The following is a 17,418-nucleotide window of genomic DNA, read 5'->3' on the forward strand; positions in this document are numbered from 1 at the left end:
TTGACCGTCACCCTCTACTTTGAGGTGCTGGTATGAAGACAGGCGCGCTCCAGTCGGGCTCGCCTGCTACTGTCGCCGCCTCTCGGGAGCGCTGACGCCTGTCGTGCGTCCAGGAAAACAAAGTAAGCTCCTTTTCCCCACGATTGTTTACCACTAGACTAGTGCAGATGCCAGTAGCTGTAGCCTTAAATCTCTGATGATTTTTTTCCCCCTCTCTCAATTAATTGTATAACCCACAGCAAATCTCCTCCCCTCCCCAAAAAAATCATAGACAAAATTCCCAGCTTTGCTCAGTCTGGAAAATGAAGTCCAAGAGTGGCCCAACGCAGTTGAATAGGCGAACAATGAAATGAACAGATTTAAAGTACCATGTGAAGATTGATCTTTAGAGTTGAAATGGTCAGATTTAAAGTACTGTGTGCAGATCTTTTTCCCCTCAGCTGAGAGGGTCCTGGTTCAGTGGAAGGAACCTGCTTCTGTTCATCTGTCTTGGAGCAGTCAGGATCTGAGGGAACACTTTGCATACTGGCTTTCACTCCAGTCAGTTTCTGAACTTAGTTCTTTTTCAAAGGGAATTTCACATAAATCCTACACTAGCCCTCCTTCTCCTCTCACTAATACTAGTGGATGTTCAAGTTATTTTTCAAAGGGAATTTCACATAAATCCTAGACGAGCCTTCCTTCTCTCACTAATACTAGTGGATGTTCAAACACGCTAACAGATATTGAGATCCATATGAGATAGCGATGAGATGGGAAACTGTAGGATCCAGAATGATCCAGGAGATTGTCATGCGCTTTGTTGTTTTGATTGTAGAAGAATGGTGAGACACCTCCGACTCTAGTTGTGTGAGCGCACTGATCGCCCCAGGCAGCACCCTATTAACCTTTGGGTGTTGGCCCTTCCTCAATAGACTACAATTTATTCTGTTGAGCCCAAACTGTATTGTAGTTCCAGACATGATTCTGTATGAACCACTGCCTCTCATGGATACATTTATACACGTTATATTTATATAACTTTTCATTTCAATACTACTTATGGCTAACATTGCTGCTTCAGAGAAACTCAACCAACTCAATCCACACACAACCATTCTAGCTCAGTCTTCCCCCACTGCTGAAACACATACGTTTCCTGCAACAGGGATTATTAAAGTTAATATCTATCTATGTATTCTAACCCTAACCCTATTTAAAGTTCATATCTATCTATTCTAACCCGATCAAAGTTCATATCTATCTATTCTAACCTGATCAAAGTTAATATCTATCTATTCTAACCCAACAGACTGACCTTTCCATTCCTCTCTCTCCTCTCCCACTTCTTTTCTCTCTCCTTTAATTCTTGTCTTCAAACTTTCTCTGAAATGTTTTTGGGTTCCCACTCAAATTGGTTTTTCTTTCCCTTTCTCTCTGCTTCACTTAAATATCATATTAGAGACTACAGGGATAACCAATACATAATGGCCTACCACGTAGGCAACTTCTCTGTAACTGTTTGTGCACTCTACTGATAGTCATGTCTCTCCTATGAAGTACTGTATATAGCCCATCTTTACTGCTCTGTATATGTTCTTAGCCAATAGACAAACATTTTCCAGGAGCTTGCTCGATCGTCTCGTTGAGAGAGGTCAGGGAAGAATTTTTACAGCTCACTTTTCTGGCCCCCGGGTGAAATGTTGTTTTTTTTTGCTTCCCTCTGGAATATCGAGGTGGGATCTATTTTTCTCTGTAAAGCGCATTGTGTTGCCTCTGTATGAAATGCGCTATACAAATAAAGTTTGATTTGATTCATTCTGTCTCCATCTCTCTAGTTGAGTTGAGTATACCTTTGCCTCTTTATTTACCCTCTTCCTTTCACATTGTCTTCTAACTTTCACTCTTTATTTCTGTCTCCCCAACTCTTAACCCACTTTTACTCTCTTTGTTCTCTCCTTCTCTCTCTGCCTCTTATCTCAGTGTGTATAATTCTGTCTGACTCGTTCCCCCCTGACTCGTTCCCCCCTTGACCCCACAATGTCTGATTCTGTCATCTCTACCTGTGTGTCTGATTCTGTCATCTCTCCATGTGTGTCTGATTATGTCATCTCTACCTGTGTGTCTGATTCTGTCATCTCTACCTGTGTGTGATTCTGTCATCTCTACCTGTGTCTGATTCTGTCATCTCTACCTGTGTGTCTGATTCTGTCATCTCTACCTGTGTGTGATTCTGTCATCTCTACCTGTGTGTCTGATTCTGTCATCTCTACCTGTGTGTGATTCTGTCATCTCTACCTGTGTGTCTGATTCTGTCATCTCTACCTGTGTGTGATTCTGTCATCTCTACCTGTGTGTCTGATTCTGTCATCTCTACCTGTGTGTCTGATTCTGTCATCTCTACCTGTGTGTCTGATTCTGTCATCTCTACCTGACCACAGTGTGTCTGATTCTGTCAACGACCCCCCCCCCCCTCCCCCACCCTACCCCTACCCCACAGCGAGTCGGCCTGCCGCTTCTACAGCCAACAGATGAAGGGGAAGCACCTGGCCATCAAGAAAATGAACGAAATCCAGAAGAACATCGACGGCTGGGAGGGCAAGGACATCGGCCAGTGCTGCAATGAGTTCATCATGGAGGGCACGCTGACGCGTGTGGGCGCCAAGCACGAGCGCCACATCTTCCTGTTTGATGGTCTAATGATCTGCTGCAAGTCCAACCACGGCCAGCCCCGCCTTCCTGGGGCCAGCTCCACCGCCGAGTACCGCCTCAAGGAGAAGTTCTTCATGCGCAAGGTCATCTTCATCTCCAGCTCCATCCCACTGTGTGTCTCCAGATGTCCCAGTCAAGCCATCACACCCACCTCTGCCCTGTGCTTTTTATTTCCCTCTTCTGATTGGCTGTGTACCTAGTCCACTCAATATTTTCTAAGAGCTTTTGCTAAGTCTAATGTGTTTTATCATGTGATATACATATATATCCTAAAATGCTTAACTGGGACAGCTAACATATAATGGCCTACTAAGTGAATAATATGTCTGAAATGTATTTATCTATTCTATTTCTGGTAGTGTTAGATTTCTAATGTAGCGTTTATTCCATGCGTAGTGCTCTGTAAAATGTTACTTTAGTGAATTCCATTCTCCAGGAGCTTGCTCGATCAGAGCTCAGGGAAGAATTTTTTGACCCTCCGGGTGAACTGTTTTTTTTGCTTCCCTCTGGAAAATGAGGGGTAGGATCTTTATACCCTACCCTCCATTCCTCTCTGAAAAGCCCATTGTGTTGCCTCTGTGTATGAAATGTACTGTACAAATAAAGTTTGATTTGATTTGAAGGTCCAGATCAACGACAAGGACGACAAGGAGGGCGAGTACCGGCATGCCTTTGAGATCATCCTGAAGGACGGCAACAGCGTGGTGTTCGCCGCCAAGTCTGCGGAGGAGAAGAATGGCTGGATGGCGGCTCTGATCTCTCTGCAGTACCGCAGCACACTGGAGCGCATGCTGGATTCGGCCATGCTGCAGGAGGACAAGGAGGAGACGATGCGCCTGCCGGGGGCCGAGATCTACCGCTTCGCCGAGCCCGACTCCGAGGAGAATGTGGTGTTCGAGGAGAACGTCCAGTCCAAGTCGGGCATCCCCATCATCAAGGCCGGCACAGTGCTCAAGCTCATTGAGAGACTGACCTACCACATGTATGCAGGTGAGAAGCGTTTGGTTTACTGTCTCTGACGCTACACAGAGACTAGATATAGAGCTGTCCTAGCACGAAGGCTGTGTGTAGCTGAATAGCACCAAGCTTACAGTTGCTTATAGTGCACTAGAGCTAGAGTTTAGAGCTGGCCAGGCTACTGATGTTTTACACTTACATTAGCAATGAGTGTGCAGACTGTAGATTAAAGCAATACATAGCGTTTTCGCCGGTTTTCTCGGAACTGCGCCCCCCACAGGCTCTGCGAGTAAGTGCACTGTTGTAAAGTTATCAGATTGTCTTATTCTTTTTCTGGCTTCCTCTGTGATGTTTCGCTTCGGTTTTCTCACCTCCGCCATGATATCATTGCATGTTCTATTAAAGGAGAATGCTCGTTTTTGACAACCTGGACCTTATTTACGGCATATTATAAGACGTTTCACTCACCGAGATAACTGTGCGCGTGCGTGCTGGAGCAAGTGAGGAAGCTATTTCGTTTCTAAAGACGTTTCTAAAGATCATATTACAGAGGCATGTGAAAAACCACAACAGGCCTACGCTCTATGTAAGCACAACTAGCGATTCATAAAGACAGATTGATGAAAACAACCGTTTCGCGGCAGAAAATAGATTCTTTAGAAGCTGCATTCTCAGTGGTCCGTATCCATTACATGGATATACTTGGCTCGCGCTGGATTTTACATTTCTTCTACAGGCCTCCGAATTACACCAAAGTTATCTCGGTGAGTGAAACGTCTTATAATATGCCGTAAATAAGTCCAGGTTGTCAAAAACTAGCATTCTCCTTTAATACATCCATGCATGATATCCATAGACGCTGGAATAGTTAGCTACTACTGTGTTGTTTAAGCACAACGTTGAGCATGCACACTTTAACTGAATGCTTGCGTCCCGGGGGCGCAAGTTTTAAAAGGTAATAAATGTCAATGTATTATCTTTCTGAGTAGACTGTTTGGACGATGCAGCTTACTTTTAGTAAATCTAATTGGAGAATATAGCACCAGACATGTTTGTAAAGGTCCAAATATCGCGATGTATTGCTTTAACTAGCCAAGTTAAGATAGCTAGCTAATGTTAGCTAGTGCTAACATTTGCTCTGTCTGCGGTTTTGCCAATAAACAACCGTCCTCGTCGTCAGAACAGCCTTTTACAGCCTGCGCTCTAGCCCAAAAAGTTACACTTTTTTCAGCTGTAAAAAAAAAAAAAAGCATAGAGTTCATGGCGCCATAGCGTTTAAAAGCGCTTGGGACACAGCTCTCATCTCTATAGCACCCTAGAGCTCATTACCCATTGTACACAATGAGAAAACAGTGCCAGGCTCCAGCTCTAAAATACAGCTTGACGGTGAACACACACGGTCATCTTTTGTCCATTTGCCCGCTATGGATTTCAGAGGAACTTGGTGCTGTAATGCGAAACCCATTTGACATCCTCTCAGATCCGTTTAAGCTTTAACCTACTCTGTTGTATTATGAACAAGTATTCTGCTGACGTCTCCTGAGGCTTCAAACGCAAGCAGCATCAGCAACATGGTGAGAGGTAGGCTTTTTCCTACCATGATGGACCTTTCCTACCATAGGTGTGTGTGTGTGTGTGGGGGGGGGTATACCTGTAAAAAGGAGGAGGAGAAGGAGGGGGGGGGGGTAGAGGTGGGGATAGAGGTTATACAGTGCAGAGGGATAGAGAAAATGGACATGTGGGCTGAACCAGGGGTGTCCATTAAGCCCACTTAGAATTAGGTCATTGTCTCAACTCTTATCACCTTTGGAAACTATTGTGACTTGACCTTAAAGAGATTGTGCTAGTCCACAGCTGGCTTCCACGTTTCCAGCCTCCAGCGGTTTGTGTTTCTGGAGGGGCTGTTCTGGTTGTCATCTTGTTGCTGTACACAAAACATTGGACTTTGTGCAAACACCGTGTACACTAAACACAGAGAGAAAGATAGAGGAAGGCCTGTTTCTACGCCCAACATTCATCAGCCAGTCTCCATTTAGCACTGATTTCACACAGCACGTAAATATTTGGCAACTCTTTGACGTCAGAATCCGGGATGTGATGACCTGCTTTGTTTTCTGTGTCATTGAGGCCCTGATAACGCAGCTGAAATGGATTTAAAAAAACAAGAGCACGAAGCATATTCATCTTTGCGTGGCTATTTAGCACTAGTTAGCCTTTCCTGTCAGTAATTAGCTGTTTAAAGATTGGTCTTTGCAGCACTACCTGTAGCCATTACGTCATTGAAGTAATTACTCTGTAGACTTTGGCTAAATACTTTGGAACACACTAGAAAACCTGGCCCGAATACCTTTTTGGAACATAAGGAGAGAGGCTGCATTTCCCTGAAAAACGATGGTAGCCATTTTAGGCAGCAATTGTACCAATAAGCTCTTAATTTAAAATGAGGATGAATAATGAATAAACTTATTTCACATTTCAAATTGGGCTGTGTTGTTGTAATCTGAGCTTAACAAACATTTAATATTTTCATGTTCAGCTGTTTCTTAGCCAAAGTCTCATCAAACATACTTTTAACAATTTTGTGATGCTGTATCACCTTACTAGCTTGTTGAGGCTATAAGCTTCACCTGACAATGTGACCTGAACAGGAAAAACTAGGGAACACTCAAGCTCTGCTATAGACAATCATGTCTAAACCTTACGCTAGCCTAGACGGGGAACACTCAGGCTCTGCTACAGACAATCGTGTGGCAGTAACCTGTGGGACAAACAGACCTTGTCCTAATAAGGCACTAGCATATGTCATTGGCATTCCACTTGCTGTGTCTAGAGGTAGAGGGTGTTTGGGTAGAATACAAGGACAGAGAGGAGCATTCCTCCTCTGGGTGGACGGTCAAGCTCACGCCCCTGAATAAACTTCCTCCACCACACATGGCTGGGGTAAATATAGGAATACACGCCACTGTTTTCCTCTGTAGTTTCCAACAGTGTGTGTGCTGCTGATTTCTATTAAGCCAAGGGAAAAAAGCATTTGAGGAAAGTGTGTGTGTGTGTGTGTGAGCGTGTGTATGCGTATGTGTGTGTGCGCGCACGTGCGTTTGATGTGTGTGTGTGTCTATGGGGTGTGATTAGTGCCAGCACACCATACTGAAACGCTTGACTTGCGCCTACTTAAGAAGACGCAATGACATCAAACGTCTAAACGCACATGTATAATTTCCATTGACAAACAATGGAGAGACAGACGTCTCATAGCTGTAACGTACCTGTAACGCAGACGCTGTGCACATGTTGTTTACACGTATTGCGCATCGTGTGCGTGACGGCAACACTACAGGATAGATGCGCCTCACATATGCGACACCAACACTACACATGACAGTTTGGTAAAATCATAGATGTACGTACGTACGTACGTCTTGTAATGTGTGCAGAAATTGCATAGCGACGTGTCAAACGTGCCAGTGCCTTGCTAGCGCAGCAGACGTGTTAGCGGCCGCACGTGTAAGGTCAGTTGCCTTTAAATCATAGCTGGTTCTAATCTCGTCCTTGCCAATTGGTAATGCATTCTCAATAAATGGAATTTGCACATGTTAAGCAACTTGTTTTTAATAAAGCCTAATAACTGAATGACTCTTTCTTCGCAATTTAAAACAAATGTTCAGATACACGTGTTACTTGTCAATAGAGGGCGCTGCAGAACCGTCAGCACCAGTTCGTGCGCGCTCTTATTTGAAAATGTAGCGATAGTGGAGATAAAACGACACATATCTAGGAAAAGTTATGCAAGGAGGGTCCTGGAATTTGATTGAGTGCAAATAAATATTCTTAATTTTTATTCAATATGGACAAATGAGCCCCGCTTGCAGCTTCTAGTGCCCGCTGACTTAACACGAGCGTGCAAACGTTACATGCATGTGCGCAAAAGTGGCACGGCACTGTTTACACGTCACCCTCTGAGAATGCGAGCGACTCCTAATGCGTGCGTATATGCACGCCTATTAATCAGCTCGCCAAAGTACCTTTATACACGCAATGCAGGCGACGAAAGCACTGAGTGTTTGTTACGCTGGCACGAATCACACCCCATAGTGTGTCTGAATGTGTGTGTGTATCTGAGCATGTGTGTGAGTGTGTGTGTGTCTGAGCGTGTGTGTGTGTCTGAGCATGTGCTTGTGTCTGTGCGTGCGTGTGTGTGTGCGTGTGTCTGAGCATGTGTGAAAAAGGTGCTTCCTGTACGATGCACCTAATGCTTAGACCCCACTACCCCACCCAGTAGACACACACACACACACACACACACGTGTGTATACTCTGCATCTCTATTTGCCATTTTATCTCTCCTTAACATTATTTTTTAACGGCAGAGAGTCTCTCTGTCCATCCACCAGTAAACAGAACAGGACAGAACATTTTCATTGGTCCAACATCATCATCAAAAGGTCAGAGTTGTAGTTAGTTTGGTTTAGGGTCAGGGTTGTAGTTAGTTTGGTTTAGGGTCAGGGTTGTAGTTAGTTTGGTTTAGGGTCAGGGTTGTAGTTAGTTTGGTTTAGGGTCAGGGTGGTAGTTAGTTTGGTTTAGGGTCAGGGTTGTAGTTAGCATGGTGTCTGGGACTCCCGTTCCAGCGAGGCTGCCCCTGTGATAATGTACACACATACAGCGTGTCGGCAGGGAGGGGGTGAATGGTCTATTTTAATGTTTTATTTTGTGTGTGTGTGTGTGTGTGTGTGTGTGTGTGTGTGTGTGTGTGTGTGTGTGTGTGTGTGTGTGTATGTGAGGTGCTGGAGTGGCTGTGTGCGTCAGAGCGGTGTCTGTTTCCTGGCTGAAATGGTTTCAGGCCGATTGTTTGTAAACCCACACTGAGGCGGCTATTGTTCCCCCCTGACCACCCCCCACCCCACCCCCTCCCTGGGTGAAATGGCCGGGACAGATCAGATCCATCATGAGAACCAGCGGCACTGTTTAGCTACTTGCTGTTTGTTATGTATATTGGCTGTGGGAGCAGCAAACAGTGAAGAGGCCTACAGAGTATTTTTAGATGTGTGAGGTGCACTCAGTTCAGCTGACGCAGTGGAACTGGTTGAAATGTCCCTACAGCGCAGGCCTTCTGTCCATGTAGGGCAAGGTACATGGAGCCACCCACCCTGAGCAGTTGAAACATACTGAACGTCGCCCTGATAGAACTACTGTATCAATGAATCATTTCAGAGTGAGAGAGGCTAAAAGCATCATAGGAGAAGAATATTCTACGGACATGCTACATCATCCACAGTAGACACAGGGCTATCTATCGGACTTCGTGAGGTCTGCTGGTGATAGTGGGGCATCCACTGGACCTGGTTAGAAGATAGGAGGGAGAGAGAGAGGCACTAGGGAGAGGGAAGGCAGAGGGAAGGCAGAGCAGGGTTAGTAGCACATAGACCCATTCAGACCACACAGATATTGAAACAGGCAACCTGGGGCAGGCTCCTGGAATATATTTGTCTAATGGCTAAGAACATTTAAAGAACAATAAATAATATTAAATTAAGTTTAAATTAAGTTTTCGGAGCAAGAAAGGCTAAGAGCATCAGGTCCAGGCCTAAGCCGGATGTGGACTGATGTGTGTCTTGTGTGTACGTGTGTGTGTGTGTGTGTACTAAATACTACGATATCCACAGCTCCGCAGCTGACACTGGACCTGGTTAGAGGATAGGAGGGAGAGAAAGAGACACTAGGGGAGACAGAAAAACGGTTAGTAGCACACTGAGTCATTGAAGCAACACAACAGTCAGAACAAGCCTGTTTCAGGATAACCAGCTTCTGTACACTACTTGATATACATACATTGCATAGCAGGACAAGTATCAATGTATACAGAGGATTCACAGGAAGTTTGAGGCTGCCTTTCTGTATCTCAAGGTCCTAGCTAGTGATTGTAGGCTAGGTCGAAAAGGTACGTCTTGAGGTCTCGCTTGAAGACCTCTGTTGTTTCAGCCCTTCTTAGGCACTCCGGTAGGGTGTTCCAGAGGTTGGGGGCATAGAAACTAAAAGCTGCCTCTCCATGTTTCTTGGTCCTGGCTTTTGGAACTGTTAAAAGTTCAGTGCCTGAGGATCTAAGTGGTCTGTTTGGCATGTACTTAACAAGCATGTCTGAAATATATTCTGGTGAGTGACTGTGGAGAGATTTATAGACTAGTAATAGTATTTTAAAGTCTATTCTAGAGTTGACTGGTAACCAGTGTAGTGATTTTAACGCTGGTGTGATATGTGCCCTTCGTCTAGTCTTAGTGAGGACTCTTGCTGCAGCATTCTGTATTATTTGTAGGTTAGAGATTGCTTTCTTTGGTAGGCCTGATAGTAGAGCATTGCAGTAGTCCAGCCTGCTTGTGATGAAAGCATGCATTAATCTTTCGGTGTCAGCCTGAGAGAGAAAGGGTTGCACCTTGGCAATGTTCCTTAGGTGGTAAAAGGAATGACTTTGTAATATTCTTGATGTGGTTTTCGAAATTAAGATCTGAGTCAAGTATGACACCTAGGTTTTTAGCCTGGCAATTGGTGTCAATTTCCAGAGTTTTTAGGTGTGCAGCTAGTTTCTCTCTTTCAGCTTTTTCTCCAATGATCAGTACTTCTGTTTTGTCCTGGTTTAGTTGGAGGAAATTATGTGACATCCATACATTTATATCTGTAATACACTTGACAAGGCAGTCAACCAAGCTGTAGTTACTGGGTATTACGGAAATATAAAGTTGAGTATCATCTGCGTAGCTATGGTAGCTAATATTGTGCCTCCTGATGACACTGCCAAGGGGCAGCATGTACAGGCTGAAGAGTAGAGGTCCTAGGATCGATCCTTGGGGCACCCCACAGGTCATAGGGATCTTTCTTGAGCTATATTCACCGAGGGCAACGAAGAAATCACGACCGGTTAGATAGGTCTTAAGCCAATTTAGGACTGGACCAGAGAGGCCAACCCACTTTTCCAGTCTTTCGATGAGGATTGCATGATCTATAGTATCAAAGGCTGCACTCAGGTCCAGGAGGACAAGAACAGAAAGCTCTTTGGAGTCAGCATTAATTCTAAGGTCATTTACAACTTTGACTAATGCCGTCTCTGTGCTATGGTGGGCACGGAAGCCGGACTGGAAAAGGTCAAGGGTACAACTTGTAGCTAGGAAATCATTAATCTGTGTGAAAACAATTTTTTCCAGAATTTTACTCAAAAAGGGAAGGTTGGAGATTGGTCTAAAATTGCTAAAAACTGAAGTGTCTAAGTTGTTTTTCTTTAGTACGGGTCTCACCAGAGCAGTTTTAAGTATTGGTGGGAAGACACCTGTAGATAGGGAGTCATTAACAATGGATAAAATGTCATAGGATACAGAGTCAAAAATAGTTGTGAAAAAATCGGTGGGGATGGGATCCAGCAGGCATGTGGAGGTTTTGAGTTTGGATACTACTTTTCTCAACATTTCTGTGTCCATCAGTGTAAACAGGCTCATATGTCCATTACATGGAGGGAGAGGATCTGTGAACGGGATGCATGGCCTTTCCTGAATGATATTCCTCCTAATATTCATAATCTTATCTCTGAAGTAAGCTGCAAATTCCTCACATTTGGAGGTAGAGAGCAGGTTATCAGGTGTTTTTACGGCAGGGTTTATTAGGCTATCAATTGTTGAGAAGAGCACTCTTGAATTATTTCGGTTGATAGATATCAATTTTGAGAAGTGGTCTTTCCTTGCATTTCTTATTGCTTTATTAAAAGCAGAGAGATGATCTTTGAGAATATCATGGTGGACCTGTAGCTTGGTTTTTCGCCATATACGCTCAGAACTTCTGCAGGTTCTCTTTAGTTGATATGTTTCCTCATTTCGCCATGGGGCTTTATTATTGGTTGTGATCCTTTTCAGTTTAATAGGTGCTACAGAATCCAAGGCTGCCCTTACTCTGGTGTTAAAGGTGGTTGCCAGGTCTTCAATAGTTCCTAAGGGCCCTACTTCTGGAGTTGATAAATTGTTTGTGGTCATTATTTCTCTAAAACTATCGGCTACTGCGGAGGTAAGATAACGTTTCTTTATAATGCCCTCAGTATTACTTTTGACTTTAGGAACTAATGCAGTGAAGAAGATACAGAAATGGTCGGAGAGGGCGAGGTCACTAATAGAGGAAACAGTGATAGTCAGGCCCTTAGTAATCACTAGATCAAGGGTGTGGCCACGGTTGTGAGTTGGCTCAGAGATATGTTGGGTAAAATCCATGGAGTTTAGGAGGTTGGTAAAGTCCCTAGCTTTCGAGTCCGCCTCAGTGTCTACGTGTATGTTGAAATCTCCAATGATGATAATCTTATCATAATTTGTATGGATGATGGACAGGAGTTCTGAAAATTCTGTAGAGAAGGCAGGGCATTGTTTGGGAGGCCTATACACGGTTACTGCCAGAACTGGGGGCTGGCATTTTAGGACAATGGCGTGGTATTCAAAGGAGGCGAAATCATCAAAGGAGATGGTGCTGCAGCTGAGGGCATCTGTAGCTATGGTGGCTGTTCCTCCACCTTTTTTCCCACTTCTGATAGATTGAAAAAAGCTGTAGTTAGGAGGAGAGGCTTCAATGAGGGCTGCTGATCCATTTATATTTAGCCAGGTTTCAGTTAGGAACATACAGTCTAGTTTACTTTCACATATAAGATCATTAATGAGAAAAGTTTTGCTTGGTAGGGACCTGACATTTAGAATCGCCATTGAAATAGCTTCCGGAAAAAAGGGCTGGCTCGCCTGACTAGTAGGCCTGGATGGTATATTCACTGGAACTGATATCAGGTTTTTTATATTAGATCCACCTGACTGTTTCATTATGGTACTAGGGGTGCGGTGGGAGATAATTCGCTGAATGGCATATTCAGGTGGGCCGAATTTGTTTATAAAAATATAGACGTCGCTATGCCAGGTCTCAGTGAAGGGCAGGGAATCAAGGTCTATGGTGATGGGGCGCTGGTGAGATGGAGCTGGTGTAGCCCGACCCGCGGGTACAGGAGGTTTATGTTTGGCAGTAGGGTGGTTGAGACGGGTTGGGCTAACCCCACATCAGACGCTGGACGATCTCAGCGTCAGGTCCATATTCATACTGAGCAGATGGGCACCTGACCTACTAGGATGAAGGCCGTCCCTGGCGAAGAGGTCCGAGCGGTTTAAGAAAGTGGTGAAATTATCTATGAAGGGAAGCTTCAACTGGCAGCAGTAGCCTTTCAGCCAGATGTGGAGCTGACGGATCCTACTATATTTGGCATCACCATATCGGGGGGAGGAGAACGGGCCAGAGATGATGCAGGTCTTTCCTGACGCCTGAGCAGTGGAGATCAGGGCCTTGAAATCCTCCTTCAGCCGCTCAGACTGCTGGAGCTTGATGTCATTTGTTCCGACATGGATGATAATGGATGAGGCCAGGGGATTTTCTGCGAGGAGTGATGGGACAACAGTCCTGATGTCCGAGACCTTAGCTCCTGGGAAGCAGCAGGTCCGGGCTTTCGGGACCACTACATGGCGCACCATGGAAGATCCGATGACGAGCACAGATGGGGGGGCGGGATCAGTGGCGGGCCCACTGGGCTTAGGGGACTTCCTTTGCTGCCTCACACCTGAAGGCCAAGTGGTAGAGGGTGGGGGCCGGGGGTCCCCTCGGTGGACTGGGCTATGCTTAGGCCGGGGAGCAGGCTTATTAGCCTGGCTATTTTGCCGCTCACCAACCAGAGAGGTGTGGGTGGGCTGCGGAGAATGGGTATGGTACTGAGTAGGGCAGGGTGTGAAGTGAGCCCCAGTAGCAGAGAGCCTGGACGAGGAGCTGATGCTAGTATCCTTGGACCTCTTGGATACAGGCTCGGCCAATAAAGCAAAGCTATTCCTCAGTTGGAGGGTGTCGTCGTTGGAGGGTTGGGAGGGGACCCTGGAGGTTTCCCTTTCTCGTTTCCTCCTAACAGCGGTCCAAGGGGTGGGGCTTGAATGCTTGGGTCTGGCACTGAGTCTGGGCCAGGATTTCTCACTCAGGAGGAAACTAAAATCCACATCTCCACCCCCGGATGTCGCCGACGGTGGAACAGTGGGAGGCTGGACGTCGACATCTGGGTCGGGTCGCAGTGAGTCCAGGAGATCTTCGACTTGATGTATAGAGTGTAGAGTAGAGATCCTACCTTCCAACTCTGAGATTTTTTGGCTACGCTGGAGGCAACCCGAGCAGTTAGGGGCGGGAGGGTGTGGAGCCATCGCAAGACTCGTTAAAATAATTGCGGAATTAAAATAAGAGGATAAAACCGCCAATCTATTTGCTAAGAGCAGGGCTCAGCTGCTGGCTTGAGCAAAACAACGCTCAGCAAGCTGTAGGACCAACGAAAACCAGAGGACAACCAACCCAATCTACTTGCTAAAAGCAAGGTTCAGCTGCTGGCTTGTAAATCCCGCTCAGCAAACTGTAAACAAACAAAACCAGAAGACAACAAACTAAATCTACTTGCTAAAAGCAAGGCTCAGCTGCTGGCTTGTAAATCCCGCTCAGCAAACTGTGAAATGAACGAAAACCAGAGGACAACAACCTTAATCTACTTGCTAACGCAAGGCTCAGCTGCTGGCTTGTAAATCCCGCTCAGCAAACTGTGGAACGAACGAAAACCAGAGGACAACAACCTTAGTCTACTTGCTAACGCAAGGCTCAGCTGCTGGCTTGTAAATCCCGCTCAGCAAACTGAAGAACAAACGAAAACCAATACAACAGACCTCGAGATCCAGACGTCGGACTCTCAGGTACCACCAATATGAATGCGCGATTTTACGAACGGAGGTATGGTAGACAGGTGGATAAAACTGGAAAAAAGCAATGAACCTGCGATGCTAGCGGGGAGAGGGAGTGCTATTTACGTAGTAATGCTAACGGGGAGGTAGGGCTATTTACTTAGCCGTGCTAGCAGGGGGAGTGGCCGCTGCTAACTAGCAGTGCTAGCCGGGAGAGTGGGGGCTACTTACCTAGTAGTGCTGGTAATACTCACGCGATCTATTGGGAGCAAGGCACGGCCTCCGGTGTGTTGGGTTGGTACTGGAAAGGCAGGGGACGGCTGTCCCCTGTTGGCTAATAGGCTATCCCAGTCAGGAGCTGGTTGGGGTTGGCTAGCCGCGGCTAGCTGCGGCAGCGTAGCTGTTTGATCTAGACTTGGGGCTCGATGTCCAAGCGTCGGATCCAAAAAGAAAATCTATTATTGTGTACCGCCAATGTTAGTGCGCAGTTTTAAACGCGGAGATATGGTATACAAGTGAGGAAAACTGTATAAAACAATACACTTTGGGAGAGCTGGCGAGCGCAGCAAACTTAGACTACTTCCGCGTGCGTGCGTGTGTATCAGTATGTTAAAGGTATGTTATGACTATGTTCAGTATGTTAAAGGAATGTTATGACTACTGTATAAAGTATGTTAAAGTAATGTTATGACTATGCTCAGTATGTTAAAGGAATGTTATGACTAAGTTTAGAATGTTAAAGATATGTTATAACTATGTGCAGTATGTTACATGTATGTTATGACTGCTCAGTATGTTAAAGGTATGCTATGACTATGTTCAGTATGTTAGATGTATGTTATGACTATGTACAGTATGTTAAATGTATGTTAGGACGATGTTAAGTATGTTAAAGGAGTAGTAAAGGGAAAATGCATGTTAAGCCCTGTTTTAAGGTTACTTATGATCATATACAATGGTTCAGATCAAAACGTTGACAAAGCTAGCATTTTCGAGAAAGTTGATAATGGGCATCTTGAAAAATCATTAAAAAACATGTTAAACTCTCGATTTCAAAGACAAGAAGCTCACCGAGGGTGTAATTGGTGTCCGTTGGTGTTCTGACATCAAATTCGCCGCAGAGTATGAATCCTGTAGGGTTTTTGATAATTTTATGAAATCGATTGACTTGTATTGAAGCGAACATTGTAGATGTGTAGATCAATCCGTAGAGGGGATTCAGGAAGCGGAACTACATAGGTAGCTATTGTTATTGTTTATGTTGCTAAGCTACTGTACCTAGTTTGGGGAGGTTTACACACGTATGTGCTGCGACTAAATAGTTCTTTGCTAAATGTTTAAAAAAGCCTTTCCAGATGAACTAGAATCTTACTTTATGGCGAATTATATGTCAGAACGCCAGCGGACACCTCGGTGAGTTTCTTGTCTTTGAAATCGAGAGTTTAACATGTTTTTGAATGATTTTTCAAGATGCCCATCCACATCCATTGTATTACCAAAACGGTGGTAGAGCAATTATCAGACTTTCTCAAAAGTGCTAGTTTTGTCTACGTTTTGATCTGAACCATTGTATATGATCATAAGTAACCTTAAATCAGGGCTAAACATGCATTTTGCCTTTACTACTCCTTTAAAGGTATGTTATGACTGTGCAGTGTGTTAAAGGTATGTTATGACTATGTTCAGTGTGTTAAAGGTACGTTATGACTATGCAGTGTGTTAAAGGTATGTTATGACTATGCAGTGTGTTAAAGGTATGTTATGACTATGTGCAGTGTGTTAAAGGTTTGTTATGACTTTGCTCAGTATGTTAAAGGTGTGTTATGACAATGTTCAGTATGTTAGATGTATGTTATGACTGTGTACAGTATGTTAAATGTATGTTATGACGATGTTAAAGGATAAGGACACTGATTTTCATGTTTAGCCATATTCCTGGCTTCCCTGTCATGTATCTGACTAGTACAGGTTAAAATATTTCAGTTTTGTGCAGTACAGAGTTCTGTGTTAATAACGTCGGCGCGCCCACCCTGGCTCGTTGCTAGCTATGGGCACACTCGAAAAACTCTTAAAAGTATGATATACGTGGATTTCAAGTTCAGGAATTACATGGTTTATGCTTACCAAGCTCTGAAGTCGTCCTGTAAACACCATAGGTCCTTTCGCCTCTGCATTTCGAAACAACAGTAACTTGTAAACAGTACTAATTTCACCAAACATACTGTACAACAGCCATCCCTTCACGCTGTAAATCTCCGCGAAATTCGGATTCGGTTAACAGCGTGAAGGGATGGTTGTTGTATGAAATTAGTACTGTTTACAGGACGACTTCAGAGCTTTGTAAGCATAAACCATGTAATTCTTGAACTTGAAATCCACGTATATCATACTTTTTAGAGTTTTTCGAGTGTGCCCATAGCCAGCAACGAGCCAGGGTGCTATGTGCAGTGTGATAAAGGTATGTTATGTCTATGTTCAGTGTGTTAAAGGTATGCAATGACTATGTACGTTCAAGGCCAGACGGTGGTATTACTGCCTCCTAAGGCCACCATGGCGTTGCTGAGGATGTGAGGGTGTATTGGAAGGAGGACTAAAACAATCCTCTTGTTCTTGTTCTCTCCTTATCACAGATCCCAATTTTGTCCGAACATTTCTAACGACCTACAGGTCCTTCTGCAAACCCCAGGAGCTGCTGGGCCTTCTGATGGAGAGGTAAGGAGGATGTGGAGAATGGCTATATTAACATGGAGAATGGGTTAGGGTTGTTATATTAACATGGAGAATGGGTTAGGGTTATGTTATATTAACATGGAGAATGGTTTAGGGTTATGTTATATTAAAGTCGCACTGATTCGATAGAAGGATAGCGTTGATTGACGGGTGGATGTCGTGAGGATATTGGTCTAAAATCTAAGGTACCTCTTGTCGTCATTGCACGTGACCTACCGTTTTCCAGGAAGTAAGAAATTATATACTTTGTAATAAGATTACAACAACATCAACACAATACACATCT

The 17,418-nt window shown here is 44.6% G+C and overlaps 1 protein-coding gene across 2 annotated transcripts in view; it reads left to right on the forward strand.

The window, feature by feature from the left end:
• The window catches only part of sos1 (son of sevenless homolog 1), a 402,156-nt gene that overhangs the window by 220,919 nt on the left and 163,819 nt on the right, over positions 1 to 17,418 (forward strand). For both annotated transcript variants that reach the window (XM_084440905.1, XM_084440906.1), the window contains 3 exons: positions 2,480 to 2,774; positions 3,315 to 3,681; positions 17,033 to 17,114. In XM_084440905.1, the coding sequence (XP_084297031.1) occupies positions 2,480 to 2,774; positions 3,315 to 3,681; positions 17,033 to 17,114 (744 nt within the window). The remainder of the gene's footprint in view (positions 1 to 2,479; positions 2,775 to 3,314; positions 3,682 to 17,032; positions 17,115 to 17,418) is intronic.

The sequence above is a fragment of the Borostomias antarcticus genome, assembly GCF_949987555.1.
Source record: "Borostomias antarcticus genome assembly, chromosome: 7".
NCBI classification, from domain to species: Eukaryota; Metazoa; Chordata; class Actinopteri; order Stomiiformes; family Stomiidae; genus Borostomias; species Borostomias antarcticus.